The sequence below is a fragment of the Aegilops tauschii genome, chromosome 7 (genome assembly GCF_002575655.3).
Source record: "Aegilops tauschii subsp. strangulata cultivar AL8/78 chromosome 7, Aet v6.0, whole genome shotgun sequence".
NCBI lineage: Eukaryota > Viridiplantae > Streptophyta > Magnoliopsida > Poales > Poaceae > Aegilops > Aegilops tauschii.
This window is the reverse complement of record NC_053041.3, coordinates 144,080,087-144,097,051: the sequence shown is the minus strand read 5'-3', so window position 1 is coordinate 144,097,051 and position 16,965 is coordinate 144,080,087. Positions and strand designations below refer to the sequence as shown.

The 16,965-nt window shown below is 47.5% G+C and overlaps 1 protein-coding gene and 1 pseudogene across 1 annotated transcript; both read right to left on the bottom strand.

Moving 5' to 3' along the window:
• Positions 1 to 395: 395 nt before the first annotated feature.
• LOC109745745 (uncharacterized) lies at positions 396 to 2,800 on the bottom strand (annotated as a pseudogene).
• Positions 2,801 to 3,893: 1,093 nt separating this feature from the next.
• Positions 3,894 to 6,879, bottom strand: LOC109745812 (annexin Gh1). The gene is made up of 5 exons (XM_020304922.3): positions 6,701 to 6,879; positions 6,454 to 6,599; positions 6,119 to 6,337; positions 5,395 to 5,607; positions 3,894 to 4,415 (listed from the first exon to the last, which is right to left on the bottom strand). Exons 1-5 carry the CDS (start codon positions 6,774 to 6,776, stop codon positions 4,125 to 4,127), a joined length of 945 nt encoding a protein of 314 aa, XP_020160511.1. The 5' UTR covers positions 6,777 to 6,879; the 3' UTR covers positions 3,894 to 4,124.
• Positions 6,880 to 16,965: the final 10,086 nt, after the last annotated feature.

Sequence of the window (16,965 nt, the reverse complement as noted above, 5' to 3'; positions counted from 1 at the left end):
ATGTGCCTACTGAAAAAATGTTCAAAAGTTATATAAACTGTTCATCCATTCAAAAAATAATCATCTTGCATTGTAAGAAATTTTCCAACTCACAACAATATTCATCGAGATGCCGTCAACCTTCTAGATTTTGTTGATGGTTTAATTATTGTTGTTGGCTGCACGCAATATGATCCGTGCAATCCATGGTCATGAACCTGATGTTGCAAACTCCGTCATCGCCTCGATGAGGTCATCGAAATTTTGCTCCGATGTAAAATTTGTGTCACTTTGTTGCCCTAATCTCTTTTTTATATATACTAATTATTATATATTAATATTAAAGGAAGAAAGGATTCTTCCGTCCAATTATAGTTTCGGCTATAATCTATCTACCAATGTACGACACACCTCTTATGTTTCTCCGACGCGTGGGCCGAGCTAGGCTGCTTCACACTTTTTTTCTTTCTTCGATTCAATTGTGGAGCAGTGAAAAATAATACGTTTCTATTTCTCCCCTACGTCGGCCAAGATGGGCCTATTCCGAAACATTTTTTTTCTTTCTTCTCATTTGGTTGTGGCATGGAGGCGAGAATGAAACTATGAAGCCGCAAACTGAACTATGATCATTTTGCAAAGATGGTATGATTGAAAGCATAATTCTTTTTCATATTGGAAATAATTATCGTAGATCATAAATTAAATAATGGTCTATATATTAGTCTATGCTAGGGAAGTTAAAATTTCTCCCGTTGCAACACACGGGCATTTATGCTAGTTACATTCAAAATGCTGCATGAGAAAACATGTGGTTATTCTTGGACACTGCATAGGACCTAATGCGGGGGCGAACCTTGGTCCGGAGCTCTCCCATGTGATCATACTTGCGGCTAAACAAGGTGACACGGAGCACGCTGTCCCCAACCATCCTTGCGACGCGCAGGACGTTCTCGACGAGGCAGAACCTGCCGCGGCCCATGCAGGTGAGGGTGGCCTTGAGGTGCCGGCCGCCGTTCTGGTACGTCTTCTCGCCGTTACGGAGGAACAGCTTCCCCTTCAACACCCTGCACTCCGGCGGCCGTCCGGCGGCGGCGCTGCGGGAGGCGACGGGGCAGCAGCAGACGTGCCCGTCCCCCTTGCGGTGGATCCCGACCCACGCGTCCAGGCCGGCGTCGAAGTAGGCCTGGCCCTTGAAGGGCAGCACCCAGTCCCCGAGCTCCCTCCACGCGCCGTCGCTGGTGTCGAGGGAGTGGGTGGCGGAGTCGGTGGACACGAAGAGGGTCCGCCCGTCCGGGTGCAGCGCGTGGGCGACGACGTCCATCCCGCAGCACGGCGGCGGCGGCGATGACGACGGTGCGGCGTTCCAGAACCAGTCCGCCCGGTCTCCTCTGGCGGCGAGGTCCCACGACAGGGCCTGCAGGCAGGGCGCCTCGGGATGGTAGGGGCTTGTTAGGGCGTAGAGCTTCCGACCGGCGGCCATGGCGGCCCCCAGGCTATAGAGCCCGGTCGGAAGGGGCGGGCCCACGGCGAGGGCGGCGGCCTGCGTTTCGTAGACGAAGGTTGCGGGTGGGGCGTCGTCACCGTGGAAACGCGGGCCGGCGGCGAAGAAGATGTCGGTGCCCAGAGCGGCGAAGTGCATGGGACCGCGCACCGGCCACCTGATCCGGATGGCGGCGGGCTCGGGAAGCTTGCGCACTCCTCCAAAATCGTCGTCCAAGATGTCGTCGGCGTCGAGCTTGTGGATGCTGTACCCGCCGTCCCAGTCGTCCAGCGCCAGATAGAGGTGCTGCTTCCGCCGCGGCCTCCTACTCTCAGCGCAGTCGCAGTCACAATCCCGCCGCCGCCGCTTAGACGACGACGAGGAGGAGATGGAGGAGGAGGAGGAGGAGGACCCCTCGTCCAACCAGCCGGCCATCGCGAGCAGCTACAAAAATCTAATCTGTGGTCGATGGCTCAGTTGATTATGAAGCGGTGTAGAATAGGTGATCTCTCTGCTGGTGGGAGATTGACTTTTATAGTAGAGGTGAGGGAGCTGCGGGGTGAAGAATCCAAGTCGTGATCGATTTCGAGTCGGCATCGGCACCCGGCAACCAAGACGCGACGGAATCGGAAGACTCGCAGCGGCTATTACCCGATTCAATTCAATCCTACTGCAGGGGCAATCGGTAACGGAGGCTGTTAGAGTACGTAACGTGCCTAATAGACCTAGGCTGCCGGTATAGCCCGTTAATTTTAGGGTTAATTAAAAATAAGGATCGCTTATTTAGTGGTCAAGTAAGCATTGCTTGCGAGTCAATGAAATCTTTCTATATAAAGAGAGGAGATATATCAATTTAACCAAGTAAGAATTAAGAAGAAAATCCCTTCCCCCGCCCGTGGGCAAAATGTCCCCCAGCCGACCCTTTTGCGCCCTTCTTCTAGCAGACACATAACGATCTGGTATCAGATTTCCCGGGTTCGATCATGTCCAGCCCTCCACCGAGTTCTTCCCACCCACCGCCGCCGCACACCAACCCGCCGCCACCAGCGTCTTCATCGGCGCTGCTGCCCCACACAGCAGGCGCGCCGGCATTGGGCGTGCCGGTGTCCTCAGGGGCGATTGCACCCTCTGCCCCGGCGCCGTCCGCCCTCGTCCTCACCCCGGAGCAGATGACAGCCGCAATCCTGGAATTACGGCAGGCCGTGGCGGGTATCAGGGCCTTCCTCGTCAGGCCCTATGCGCCCCAGCCGCATCCCCAGCAGCCACGCCTCCTCCGCCGCTACACCAACAGCAGCTACCCCCGCCGCCACCGCCCTCGACCGCGACCACGGCGCCGGTCATCTCGTACCAGTATGGGATGCCCTACGACGGGACTGTGACGACCTCGTTCCCATCAGCGCCGCCGCCGTCCCACGGCGTCCCCATCCAGCAGATCAAGTTCCCGCCGTCGCCGTCACCGTTTCCGTCTTGGATCGCTACCCGCCACGTGTCGGCGGCGGTGAGGCTGCAAGCTGCTGCGCGCGGCCTCCTAGCGCGTCGGCGTGTGCAGGAGATGTGTGGTCTGCAGCTGCCGCTCCTCCAAGTTGCCCTTCGCTGCGCAAAGGACCTCGATCTCGTCCGTTGCGTCGGGGATATTGGGCATGCGGTTTCCCCCACAGGCGGCGGGCATGCTGTTTTCCCCGCGGGCAGCGACCTCAAAGTCTGCAACATCGGCGGTTGGGGGGCACCCCTCCTCGTCATTCTCCATCGCAAGCCCTCCACTCTTCCCTGTGCGGTGCAGACCAACAGTCGTCGGCGGGGAGAAGGCACCGTGTAGCACCACTGCATTCCGCCGCGAGGGCGCCTCTGCTGGTCGCTCTTGCGACCACTTCCAGGTGGCCATACACATGCACTTCTTTTGTCCAGATGGTGTCCATGAGATCTAGGTGGCTGTACACGTGCACGTCCGACGTGCGGATGGTGTCCACTTTTTGTTAAGGGGTCCAAAATAAAGCGCCCCAGTCCATTTTAGGTTGTGAGTAATAAAACAAGCCGAGATGTAAAAGGCTTGTTTTTAGGTGTTAGGTTTGTGTTGCGTCGAGTTATGGTTATAAGTTGATTAGGGTGCAGCTCGAGGACAAGCTGCATGTCCAGGTGGGGTGTAGTGTTAGAGTACGTAATGTGCCTAATGGGCCTGGGCTGGCGGTATAACCAGTTAGTCTTAGGGTTAATTAGAGATAATGGTCGCTTGCTTAGGGGTCAAGTAAGCCTTACTTGAAAGTCAAGTAAACCTCTCTATATAAAGAGAGGAGACGTATCAATCTAATTAAGCAAGAATTAAAAAGAAAATCCCTTCCCTCTTGCCCGGCCGTAGGCAAAAGGCCCCTGGCTGGCTCTCTCGCGCCCTCCTTCTAACAGACACATAACAGAGGCACTACAGATACTACAAGCTAGATTTTCAGGCTTACAGAAAACTCAACTTTTCAATATCTCCTCTGCATTTCACACAACATCTAAGTACAAAACGTACCACCATAACTCATCGCAAATCACATCTCTATTTTATTCTCACTGTTATGCAAGGTGCAACAGATCTAACCAGCGTGACAACGGCCTTGCATACCAGGGTTTTTATTCTCCGATCGAGATATAGAAGGACAACAGGGGGTGGATACAGGGGCAAGGCCTACTCCTTCCCCAGGAGGGCAAGGAGCATGCTCTCATAGTCGCCGGAAGTGTCGCCTGCGACGGCCTTCTCCAGGGGAACACTGTTCCTCTTCTGGTACGCCTCTTTGATCAGCTTCAGGTCCACCTCGGCACGGGTGGTGATGACCCTAGTGAGGGAGTTCTCATCTGTTCCATTCCCTGCAATGGCCAGCCTGGCCACCTTCTCAAAGTACCTATCAGGGCAGGTGAAGCACCGGATAACAGCCCGCAGGGTCTTGAGGAACTCATCCTTGGGGTCAGCCTTCAGATCCTGTAAAAAGCAGGGATTGTGAGAAAGAATGCCTTAAATGGATACAAACAAATCTAGAACGAATTGAATTGGTCAAGCAAGATTGTCCCGAAACTCGTATGTAGAATTTTGCTAAATATCATGAACTGTGAGAACAAAACTAACAAATCTAGAACGAATTGAATTGTCAAGCAAGATTGTCCCGAAACTCATATGTAGAATTTTGCTAAATATCATGAACTGTGAGAACAAAACTGATGAAAGCAGAGAACACAAAATATGTATAAAAATTGATTCGAACCGACTTTAGAAGGAAAATTTTGAGTTTGCAGAGTAGTTAAGAACTTAAGATTCATAATAATAAACAATTCTGGTATGTCCTAAAAACAAATCAGGTAGGTGAGTACTATTAAGTTCTTCCTTCTAAGTTGCAAGTAACCAGTTAAAAAGGTTTTACAAGAAAAATGGAGCGTTCAGAGCCACGCATACATCTCAGCGACAAAAAAATCTCAACTATACAGAATAGCAGAATAATTCTTAGTAATATGAACTCTTAAAATAACTAGGAATGTATTCAAATTTAACAATATGCATCTTTTTGAAAGAAAAAAACACCAAGGCAACAGATCCAGATAATATGCATATGGAAATTTATCTAAAATCCAGCTGGGTACAAAAGGCAGAATAAAGTTAAGCTTCAATTTGAATACATAGGCCCCTACCAGGCAGAGCAGGTAAAGACTACTTGTTGATTACTTCCCTTTAGAATTTAAATAGTGGAGTAGCATTACCAAAGATCATTAGTCATGTGAAACTGAGGTAAAATATGCTATGTTGCATATTACATATTTTCTGAAACAGAGATGCATCTTACTTATTGAACATTTGGTAATGCAAAACAGAGCAAAGGCACAACAATTACAACAGAATGAGCTGGTTACATCCTGTCAGATTTTCAACAGCAGAAGGGAAAAAAACAGAGCATAAGATATTTCTGCACCTTAGTGATTGGGTGACCAAATGTATCATTGTAATTATTGAATGTTGCAAGCAGCTGAGCTTTGCTCCTAGTGGTGAGAATTCTGATGACCTCATCATCACCATAAGCCTTATGCTCAATCTTCTCATGCAGTAATTTGGCCTCTGAATGAGCCAACCTTGTGTTGACCTCTGGTCCCTCATAGCGGTGTGAGCTTACAAGTGGCACCAACAGCTGAAAAAGAATAAAGAAAATTCAGGCCCCGCTTTGCCAAAATTATCTAGATCTGCTCAAATTTCCACCTCCAAAATCAGAAAATGGCCAGGAACAAGGTAACAAAAGCCACCATCGCAACTGAATTTGATCTGAATGTAGCCCAAAGGGATAAGATACTGCATTTTGAAATTTCAAATTTCATGGTTCATGAGTTAACACCAACAGCATGCAAAATAGAAGAAGCACTTTCATATCGTTTTCTAGAAGAGAAGATCAGTGTCATGAACAAAAGGAAGCACAGTAATTTCCTTTCATAGCAGTGAATATTTGGACCCATAAACCTTACTGTCATTTTAGCACAGTGCACGCAGATCAAATCCATTGTAAATGACAGCACAGCTTCGAACGAATTTGTTTATCACCGGGTAATTACGTCGAGTCAATTTAGGGACGCGCCGGTATATATAGCAGAGTATGCCACCTAGTAAGACTGAATGTGCAGGAAGATAGGAACGGGACAAGACAGTACCTTGCGGAAGTCGCCGGTGACGTGTGCAGCGACGTCCTCCTCGAGCGAGCGCTTGAAGCGGTCATGGTAGGCCTGCCTGGCAGCGAAGAGCTGCTTGGAGCCGCGCGCGCAGGCGATCTCGACCAGCACGGGGTTCCCGGGGTGCCACTTCTTGGCGGTCTCGTTGGCGAGCACCGCGTCCCGCTCCGCCGGGTCCAGCGTCCACAGGATCACGGCCCTCTGATCACATCACATCACATCGCAGCAGACCAAAACGCCCGATCAGCCAGAGATCTGGAAGGGGACGGGGGTTCGCGTGAGGGGAGGTTGTGCTGATGAGCCGGTGAACTGATTACCTCGAAGTCGCCGGAGATCTCGTCGGTGATGCTCCGGAGCAGCTCCTCGCCGTAGGTGTCGGCGTAGTGCTTGCGGATGGCGCGGCGCTGCGCGGCGTCGCGGTGGCCCAGGATGGAGATGATGAGCGCCTCGTTCGTGCCCCACCCTGAGAGACAGACGGAAAAAAAACCCGACAGATCAGACGATCGTGCCGCACCACGCCACACGGCGGAAGCGCGCGGGGGTGAAAGCGGCGAGTGAGCGTACCTTGGAAGGCCTTGCGGAGGTTGTCGCAGTCGTCGGCGAGGGCCGGGTCGTTGGAGGGGACCTTGAGCGTCGCCATCGGGAACGGGCGCCTGCCGGGGATCGGACGCGGTGCGTGCGATGTGGGATCTCGAGACCGGGCGGGGAGTGAACGAATGGATTGCGCGTTTCTGCAGGGGGGGGGGGGGGGGGGGGGTGGAGGGGGGCTATTAAAATGGGTGGGGAGAAGAGGGGTTTAAGGAAAGCGATGGTGGGTGGGTGGGTGCCATGTAATTAGTGGGGTAGCACTGATTATCTGACCTGGATTACAGTAGTATGATTAGTGTAGTATGGGCGCGTGATGCACGGGGCCGGCCTGTGTCCTGGAAACATCTCGGAGTCTTAAGCGCTAAGTCTGCAGAGATGAGCTGAAAATGGAAATGTGTGATTAGTTTAGCGTGAATTGGCACGGGCAACAGCTCATGGTGAATAAGAAAATGATGATGTAAATTAAGACGACAGCTCATTTTGATGGTGTGTCGTCGATGGTCTGAGGGGGAGCCATGTGTGCTTGCGTGGTTCATCCTCTTTTGGACTTTTGGACTGCACTCGCTTGGATTGGAGGTTGGTGGGTCGCCGGTGCAGGTGCACCATGTGTGAACGGCCGCGACCATTTTGTCGCTCCTGGTGAAGTGGTAGCCATCGTGGTGCTGCTCTCGGCTAAGGGCATGTTTGGTTCTAAATAAGTCACCAACTTATAAGTTGAAAAATGAAAAAGGTGACTTATTTTATCAAACAGACCCAACTTATAAGTCACCCCAACTTATAAGTCATAAGTTGCTCCACCCCAACTTAAAACTTACCTAAAATCTAAAAAGCGGCCGGCCACTATCTAACAAAACGGGCGGCTGATTCCTGGCCGTTCGATCGCGCCAGCGATCGCGCCCAGATCCGCCAGGTGCCACCTTGTTTGGATTGGCCGCGCGTCGCGGTCGTGGGCGGTTGTCCGTATCCGGACGTGGGCAGGCCCACCTGTAAGCGGTAGAGGAGGGGAGTAGTGGGGGTCGTGGGCGGCGGTTTTCGAAATCCGTGCCTGAAATCCCTCGCCGCAGCGTGCTTTCTCCCCCATTCCGTCTTCGTCTTCCTCCTCGCCATCCTCTCCACCGAACGGGGCGTCGCGGCGGAGTGCTCTGATCGGCGGCGGCCTGCGGGTGGTTCTCCTCGCGGGGGAATCACTGGTGCTCCTCGCCGTCGGAGGTATGCTCGCCCTCCACTTCTACATGCTTCTCCTCCCTCTCTCTATCTCGCGGAGCGCGGATGGTGCCGAAATGTGAGGGGAATGCTCTCTAGGGTTCGGGAACGGCGCGAACTACCCCTGCTTATCCTCGATTTTGGTCACGTTGAGTTCCCTTCTCCTCTCTGGTAGCACGCGCCCAACGGTGGTCGGGATATACAAGGAGGCGTAGTTCACGGCACGGGGTGGCTGGCCAGGGTCAACGTGTAGTTGGCCAGGGTACGCGGTAGTCGTTAGGTAGAAGGGATGCATGTCCACGGCGCCCGTTGCGCGATTTTAGGCGATTTTAGGGGTTTGAGATCTGTTCATGATTCTTAGTCATTCTGCAAGTTGTATTAGATGTGCGCAATGTTGTGTGCAATGCATCGGCTGATTTTGTAGTTGGTGTTCAAAGATTTAAGTGGTTAGTTGCACAAAATTCTCCTCAGTTGGATGCGTCCATATAGTACTTGGCTGTCCATATGCTCTGCAGTTGCAGCAGTTGTCTTGGTCAGTTGGCTCGCTGTTTATACTAGTTGGTTGTCTATACGGTGTTCAGTTGCACAAGTTGCCTGCTCAGTTGGCTGCATCACTTTTACTAGTTGGTTGTTCATATGTTATACACTTGCGCTAGTTGCTCTACTTAGTTGGCTTTGCTGTTTCCCCCTCTGCTGTGTGCAACCAGGGACTCTTGTTTGTGTAATTTAGCACCAATGCTTGCCAGTTTTTCAATCTAGTCTACCCAATCTACCAGCCTTGTGGTGGCTGTGGTGGTTCATGTGTTTTCTCCTGCTTTGTGCAACTAGGGCCCCTTGATTGTGCAAATTAGTACCAATGCTTGCCAATTTTCCAATTTAATATTCTCAATCTGCAAGTCTTTGTTGTGGATGTGGTTGTTTTCATGTGTTTCCCCTCATGTGTGCAACTAGGGACGCTTATTTTTGCAAATTAGCACTAATGGTTGCTAATTTTTCAATATAGTATACCCAATTGTTTTGCTGGATTTTTTGCTTTGCATTTTTTGCTTGTTCCAGTTTGCACAAGTTATCATACTGAGCTTGTTGCCTTTAGTTAACTATTTTCTGCCTAGTTATTACTTGCCACAGTTGGCAAGTAATAACTAGGCAGAAAATAGTTAGTTGGCTTATATGCTGTCCAGTTTGCACAAGGTTTACTGCCCAGTTGGCTGCATCATTGTAGTAGTTGGTTGTCCACATGTTTTTTGGTTTTTTGCAATATGTTTCCTGCTTATGTGTAGATGTCTGCATATCAAAGCAACCTTCTATGATTTCTCTAGTTTGTTTCCGCATCTTCTAACTATGTTTTCTTTTGTTGTATTTCCTCCTGCAGGGCAAAAATGGTTATAATAGGAGGAGATGCGGATGGCAATGAAGAAGATGTATTTTTTCACTTTTTCTGTGTTTTTGAATTGTTTTCAACTTATGCATGTATGCTAATGTCCTTTTTTTCATGTTTTCTTTTGGTTGCTTAATCAGCGTTCTGGAAGTCAGTCGCTTCGCCGGAACTCGAAGCGTCCTGCTAATCGCCAGCCACGACCTGCACGGAGTGTTGAGCAGGGAGAGGATGTTGAGGTAAGTGGCATGCTGATGACACAAGCCCATTTTTTGGTTTTGTTTGGGTCATATAACATTTTTTTGTTTTTCCCATGCTCATGTTTTTTATTTTTTCTTAGGATGCTGATCAGTTCCGTGTTGTAAAGCGGACTAGACATGCAGCACTTGGAAAGGGAGCTGAGTCATCTTCTAGGGTAAGTAAATTCTCGAATATAAGTGTTTCTCGCTTTTTAGACGCTGATGAAATTATGCAGCAGTTCGCACCACTATTTTTGTTTTTAGTTTGTCAATAACAACCTTGTAGTTGACATCTCTAGTCATGTTGATCTAAATACAGTTGGCATTAGTTGGCATCTTGTAGTTGACAAGTTGGCATCTTTTATAGTTGACATCACTGGTCAATTTTTTGTGCAGGCAGCAGTTGCTGGAGGAGCTGTCGCATCTTCCGCAGCAGATGCTGAGGTATGTGGGTTTTTTGTGTGTTTATGAGCTATTGAACAGTTCCTTGCAAACCTTTTTTTAGTTGTTGTTATCTTGTTGCAATATCATTTCTTATTGTTGCACATCCGCTAGAACTTTTTGTAGTTGCCAGGTCTCGTATATTTTCTTAGTTTTTTTTAAGGTTGCACACTGGCAGTCTTCAGTTGTCCTCATGAGCTTTATTAGTTGCACAAATACATCATATTAGTTGGCATGATCCATTTTATGAATATATAGCTTATTCCAATACTGATCCAAATGATGATTGCTAGTTTTTTTTCATTCTTGTTTTTTCTCTTGTGTTTAATGTTTCCTTAATGTTTTTATCTTCTCATCAACAGGCCAGCGGTGAAGGAGTTGAGGTGGCTGCAGGGGAAGATGTGGAGCGCCATCACAAGCGGGCAGGATAAGGGCATCACCAGCGCGGTTTGCAAATTTCAACGCCTCTCTAACCCCACTATAGAAGTCAGAGCTAGTTTCGAGGTTGTTCGGGGGGCTATTGAACTTATCAGACACACTTCCAGCGGACCTCACTAAGTTCCTGATGCAGTCCTACCAGCCACAGACCTCTGAAATGGTTTTCCCAGGAAGGGGAAGGATCCGTGTCGATGCTGACAGTGTTTAGAGGGTATTTGATCTCCCAAACAGGGGTCAAAAAGTCAGATATTTAGTTGACAAGGATGCCACTAGGAGATTCAGACAGGCTTTCAACATAACTGAAAATTCTCATCTCCAGATCACTACATGGCTCAAGATGATTCAGGATATGGCTAGAAGAACGGATGACACATTCTTTATGGCCTGGCTTGCGGTTGCCTTCAGCACTTTTCTAGCACCAACCACGGCCTTGAAGCTCAGCCCAAAGTGTTACGGACTTGTGCTAGATCATCAAATGCTCAAGAATACAAACATCTGCCTCTTTGTAGCAGAACACATTAATGAAGCTTTCCGAAACATGGATCAGGAGAAGCAAACTGTCTGCTGCTACTTGTATCACTTGATGGTTAGTGAAAACGACCACTTCCATCTGTTCTTGTTCTTTTGTGCAGTTATAGTTTGCTGAAATACTCATAATAATAACTGAACTTGGCTTTTCTTTTGTTGGTTCTGGTGCAGATACTATACCTTGATGCGCTCGTACATGACATCCCAGTAAGCAACTGCGTGATACAATCGAATGCATGGGATAGTACTCTAATTGCCAAGGTGATCAAGAAGGATACTATCTCTCCTGGTGTGTTCGGCAAATTACAAGTGAGTTCTCTTTGTTTTTTTCCAACAAGGTCTTCTTTTTATGTTCTTTTGATGTCTGGTCAATTTTTTGGAAATTGCATAAAAACTGTCATCAGTTGGCACAACAATGCATGTAGTTGCACAACTTGTAGCTTTAAGTTTGGCATCTGCACACATGTTTATTTTAAATTGGCACACCATCTTTTTTAAGTTGCACAGTTTTACTAATCTTGTTGCACAAATGTGTGGCATCAGTTGGTAGAAACTTTTTTTAGGTGCCATGTGGGTTGCATTGTTTTTGTGTCTTTGTTCAGTTGCATATATGTATAGTCGAATTGTCTACCCCAGTATCTTGTTGTAGTTGCACAGGTTATAATGTTTGGTTTCGTTCAACACACAAATCTGTTTTGATAACCTTGTTCTTTTCTTTTCTCTTTTTTTACATCAGCTTAAAGAGGAGTATAGAGGTACGGAGCAGACACCACTGTTTGGTGGAATTTTGCAAGCTGAAGCATTCGTGGCATCCAAGTTACCAATAACCTACAATCCGCAGGTTAGTGTTTTGCATACAGAAATTTGTACCACTTACCAACATTTTCTTTTGGCAGGGATGTATGTTCAGTTGCACATGTATAACTTTTGTAGTTGCGAGAATACATGATTCAGTTGGCTGGGATGTATGTTCAGTTGCACATATAAGCTTCTGTAGTTGCACATGTTCTTTGGACAGTCAAAGTGTTCATTTGCAACCATTGACATCAAGTTGGCAGAATGCATGTTTTTAGTTTGTGCCACAGTGCATGTGTAGTTGGCTAGAATCATGTTTTTAGTTGGCCAGAAAGTGTGTCTTAGTCGGTTTTTGCTCACCACATCATGGTCAGTTACAGACATTTTACTTTTTTTTTTCTAACTGAATCAGTACTAAATCTTTTTTTGTGTTGATGCAGAAAAAGGCAAAGATTGCGAAAGTGGTCAATGACCTGTGCAAGGCTGTAACTGAACAGGTTGGCACCTTCATTGAAGTAGTTGCCAAGATCGATGACGAGGAAGCGGATATTGATCCTTACGTACAGCAACCATCAATGGGAACCGGGCCGTCACGCCGTGCTCCAAAAAGAAAGAGACGGGGGTCAACTATACAAGAAGAAGAAGAGTTTGTTGAGGAGTCAGAAGAATATGAGGAAATGGAAGCAGCGATAGATGTTGACGATGACGAGGACACAGATGTGGATGAATCAGAGGAGGAGGACAAGGAGGAGGATGACAAAGAAGAAGATGCAGAGGAAGAGGAGGAGGAGGAGGAGGAGGAGGACAAATAAGAAGAGGACAAATGAGAGGAGGAGGACAAGGAAGAAGATAGTGAGGCAGAGGAGGAGGAAGAAGAAGATGAGGCCAAAGAGGGGGACGGGGACAAAGGTGCAGCAGTTGATGGCAGTGAGAGGGGAGAAGACAAAGGCGCAGCAGTTGATGGCAGTGAGAGGGAAGAAGACGACAATGAAGAAGACGGGGATGGTTATGATGATGATGATAAAGGGGGATCCAATGGAGGCACCGACAGCAGCGATGATGATGATGACAACGCCCCTGGTTCTGGTGGTACAGGCGGCAACACATCCAAGAGGACTAGCACTTCTGCCACCCCTGCCAGCAGCAGCAATTCATTGAGTAGCAGGAGCACACTACAGATGTTGATTGACAAAACTTGCTGAAAAGACAAGGATTTGCCGAAGTCAAAGAAAAATGACGAAGCAGAGTCTCAGGGCAGCATTGATATGTTCAAGCTCTGCAACTTGAAGCCAGCTTTGCCAACCACCTTTCCCGTGCCAGATTTTAGCGACCAAGATATGTGTGAGAAGATCAACTTTTCCATTGACAAGAGCATGTTCTTATCAAGTGATGCTGAAAAGAATCAAATTGACATGGAGGAAGCAGGAAAGGGTCTTGACTGGGTTCATTCAAAGGAAAAAATACAAGGAATATTTGAAGCAGCTTCCAGACCTAAGCTCCAGCAAGAGCAAGGCAGCATCCATGGCAAACCCTCATGTGGTCCAGAAGCGTAAAGCAGTTTCAATGAAGAAGAATCTGCAGTTGCCTCAAACCAAGGAGAAGATGGTGAGTGCAGATGCTGAAATAAATATGGTCAAGGAAGTTGTGCTTCAAACTGATATGCCAACTGTAGTGAGCAGAGAGCCAACCACCATCACAGGAGTTCAACAGATTAAGGGGAAGACTCCCCTTTCAACAGTCCCACCAAAACCACCTAAGCAGCAAAAGATTGTCAAGTTTGCCAGGGGCACAAAGGGGGAACAGGCCACAAAAGGTTTGGGGTTCAGAGACGAGAGAGAACTGCGTGCCGCAGCCATTGATGCAGGGGTGCCAAGTTCTGCTAGGTTGCTGCCAACTCAGACTGGAAAGATGCCAACTACAGATACCAGTGTGCCAACTGATGTGTCAGTTAGCAGCGTGGTCACAGTCAAAACCACCACAGCTGCTCAGGAAGGCACCACTGCAACTGCAAGCCCCAAGGTGCCTACTCATAGAGATGCTTCAATGCCAAATACAAAAGGAGGTGATCCAACTACCAAAGTGCCGTCCCCAAGAGCTAGCACACAGCAGCCAAGCAAGCCTGCATCACCAAGAGCTGACTTTCAGCAACCATTAACACAAGAGGAGGTGTTCAACATTATAAGTAGGTGCAAGCCTCCAAGGCCGCCAACTACAACACTATTGCGAACCAAGTCAGTGAACGATGCACCCGTGTTTGTGCCGCAAGGAGATGCCCTGGTCCTTGAACCCATACGAAGATCAAAGTCTTATCATGGTGACGGGTTCTGCGATGCACCATCTTTTGACCTTGGCATAGATGGTGATGCTCTAGCACCTGCTCCAGCAGCAGAAACAGCGGAAGCCAGTGTGATTTGCATTGATGAGTGTGAGTTGGACCCAGCAGCTGTGAATGAAGGATGCGCTGATGCTGATGCTGGCAAGGCAATAGCTCAAGAGCTATAGATGTTGGATCACCAGAGAATTGCCACACCCCGATATGCGCGGAACCAGAAGTTGGCACGAGCAGTTCTTCGGGACCACCTCTTGCACGAAGACAGAGGAGGATAATAAGGCCCGCAGCATCTCAAAGGTCTCCATTCATTGACTACAACAAGAAGAAGACGTTCAGCTCCAATGAGGCAGTGAACAAGCTTTACGCTGCCCTCTTGTATTGGGTCAGGCATCACCCAGGAGCAAATGATGAAGCTACCAGGTAAACTAACTCCCCACAGCCTACGTACATATCTTTTTCAGTTGCACAGGACCAGCCACTTAGTTGCACAGAAAGCATAGCATGTTGCACAGAGCAGGGCTTTTAGTTGCACACTGTTCTGTTTCAATTTCATGCACTTTTTTTTTTGCTGCTGTGACCCTTCGAGCTAACTTGTCTTTTTATTTCTTTCAAAAAAAATTCAGCCCTGAGATAATCAGGTTTGGTGCTTTCTACATTTCAAGGAGTTAGTTGATTCGATGAAGCCGGTTCAATGGCTGTCAAAAATTGTTATTGAGACTGGAATCTTACACATCATGGATAACTTACCAGAAGGGTCAAAGAAGGTCATTATGCCACTGAGGTTTTCTGTAAGTTTTTTCAAAACCTTCTTTACCCTCATCTTTGTTCTGTAGCACTTTTTTGTTGACCAATTGAGGGAGGCCTTTCATTTACTAAGGAGTTTAAGGCATGCTTTATAATCTCTGCAGATGAATTTACAGCAAGGGATCCACAACGTGAATGAGATAAACAAGAAGTTTGATTACAAGAACCGTCTCGACAAGAAAGACTTGGTGAGTGCTGTGCCCACATGATCCATCTCTTTTAGTTGGCACCCACAACATGTTCAGTTGCACATGACACATCTGTTAGTTGGCAAATACTTGTTGCAACCTGTTTTTAACTTGACCAAGTCTTTTACTGTTTTTCTTAGCTACAGCCTGTATCTGTGTCTGAAATCGTTCACGCTTGCAGGTCATGCTGCCAGTGCTCGAGTGCGCTGATGTAACCAATAAGGAGGGAGGGAGGCATTATTGGGTCTTCAATGTCAACTTGAGGGACAGACGCTTCGAAGTTCTTGATTCAAACAGGAAGTTGGACAACATTGAGCTGATGAACACTGCCTCTACCATCGCGGGGGCAGTACGCCAGCTATGGAGGAAGCATGACCCAAAGTTCAGCATCGAGCACTTCCAGATTATTGACATTGACGTACCAAAGCAGCTCGGCAAGTAAGACATTAAGAATGGCATTCTTCTCAATTTCTCACCATCAATTTGTAGTTTTTACAATTTTTCTACTTGTGCAATCTTTAGTTTTTCAAGACACAGAACTAGTCTGCAATCTGTTTATCATTTTTATGAGTTTCTAATGGATTATCTAGCCAGTTGCAGAGTGGCACATAAGTAGTTGCACACTGGCACATAAGCAGTTGCACAGTGGCACATAAGCAGTTGCACAGTAGCACATAAGCAGTTGCACAGTAGAACATAAGCAGTTGCACAGAGTGCATTATCTTTATTGGTTTTAATTTTATGTGATAAATTTTCTTTTTTGCCCATCGCAGTAATGAGTGTGGGCTGTTCGCACTGCTTAACGCCACCGAGTGGAACGATAGCCAACTGCCCAACTACGAACCCAAGGAAGTACTCAACATCAGGAAGAAGCTGGCATATGATTGGGTCACCAGCGTGCACAACACCGCCCCATGGAGGAAGTTGCTGAGATACGACAAGGACTAGGTCAGTACTCTTTTTCTTTCTCTGCTCCATGGAGGAAGTTGCTGGTTTGCACAATTTTTAAGCAGATTTTGTAGTTGCACACTAGTAGTAATTCCGTTTGCAACTTAATATCATCACTTTTGTTGATACATTAGGAGCACTGGACATACAATTGTTCAACAACTAAATATTTAACCAGTTGCCAATAAAGGCACAAATAGCAACCTTTTTTACACAGTGCATGAACTAATTCAATGAGCATAAAATTAGATAAAGAGAAATCATAGATGCTGAATGTGTCCACTTGGTCCCAACATTGCTCAAAAACATCATTCTTTTCCTTTTTTTGTCCCAAAGTTACAAATGATGAAACAGAATCACAGTAGCCTGAGTGGACACACACCAGCAGTGTGCTCTATAGATTGGCACTGGCTGCATTTGTTTTTCTTCTTTGGGTGTAGCTCCAGCGCCGATTTGTACCGTCAACTCTTTGCCCTACCCTTTGTAGTAGACCTTGGAGGATCCATGGGCACAAAATCATCAGAAGCTTGTGCAGGGGATGCAGCCTCCAACGGGGCAGTAGGACCATCACAATCACCTGTGTAATAATCATATAAAAAGTTTAGTATTTTTTTGTTGTGCAACCAACACTGATGTTCTCTGCAACCACACAGCCCATGCTGTGCAACTAACTGGTTGCTGTGTGCAAGTTAAGTTGAAAAAAACACCTGTAGTAGCACGGCCCGTCATGGTACTTGGATTGTAATCGCCTATGGGCAGAACAGGAAAAACAAGTTAAGATTTTTAGCTTGATCCTCAAACTAACACAGGCACGCAACTAGGCAGCATGTTCTGTGCAACTGGGCACTATGATATGTGCAACTAAAGTCACACACCCTAGTTTTGTTGGGAGTTGGGGAAGGTATTTACCTAGGTGATGAGCCCCCTGAGTCCTGCCTGTAGGTCCATTG

Excerpts from the sequence above, each read along its gene's own strand:
- LOC109745812 (XM_020304922.3), bottom strand. The coding sequence starts at position 6,776 with ATGGCGACGCTCAAGGTCCCCTCCAACGACCCGGCCCTCGCCGACGAC. Across the intron at positions 6,600-6,700 it reads CCTCCGCAAGGCCTTCCAAG|GGTGGGGCACGAACGAGGCG; the intron begins GTACGCTCACTC and ends TCTGTCTCTCAG. Across the intron at positions 5,608-6,118 it reads TCACCGGCGACTTCCGCAAG|CTGTTGGTGCCACTTGTAAG; the intron begins GTACTGTCTTGT and ends ATTCTTTTTCAG.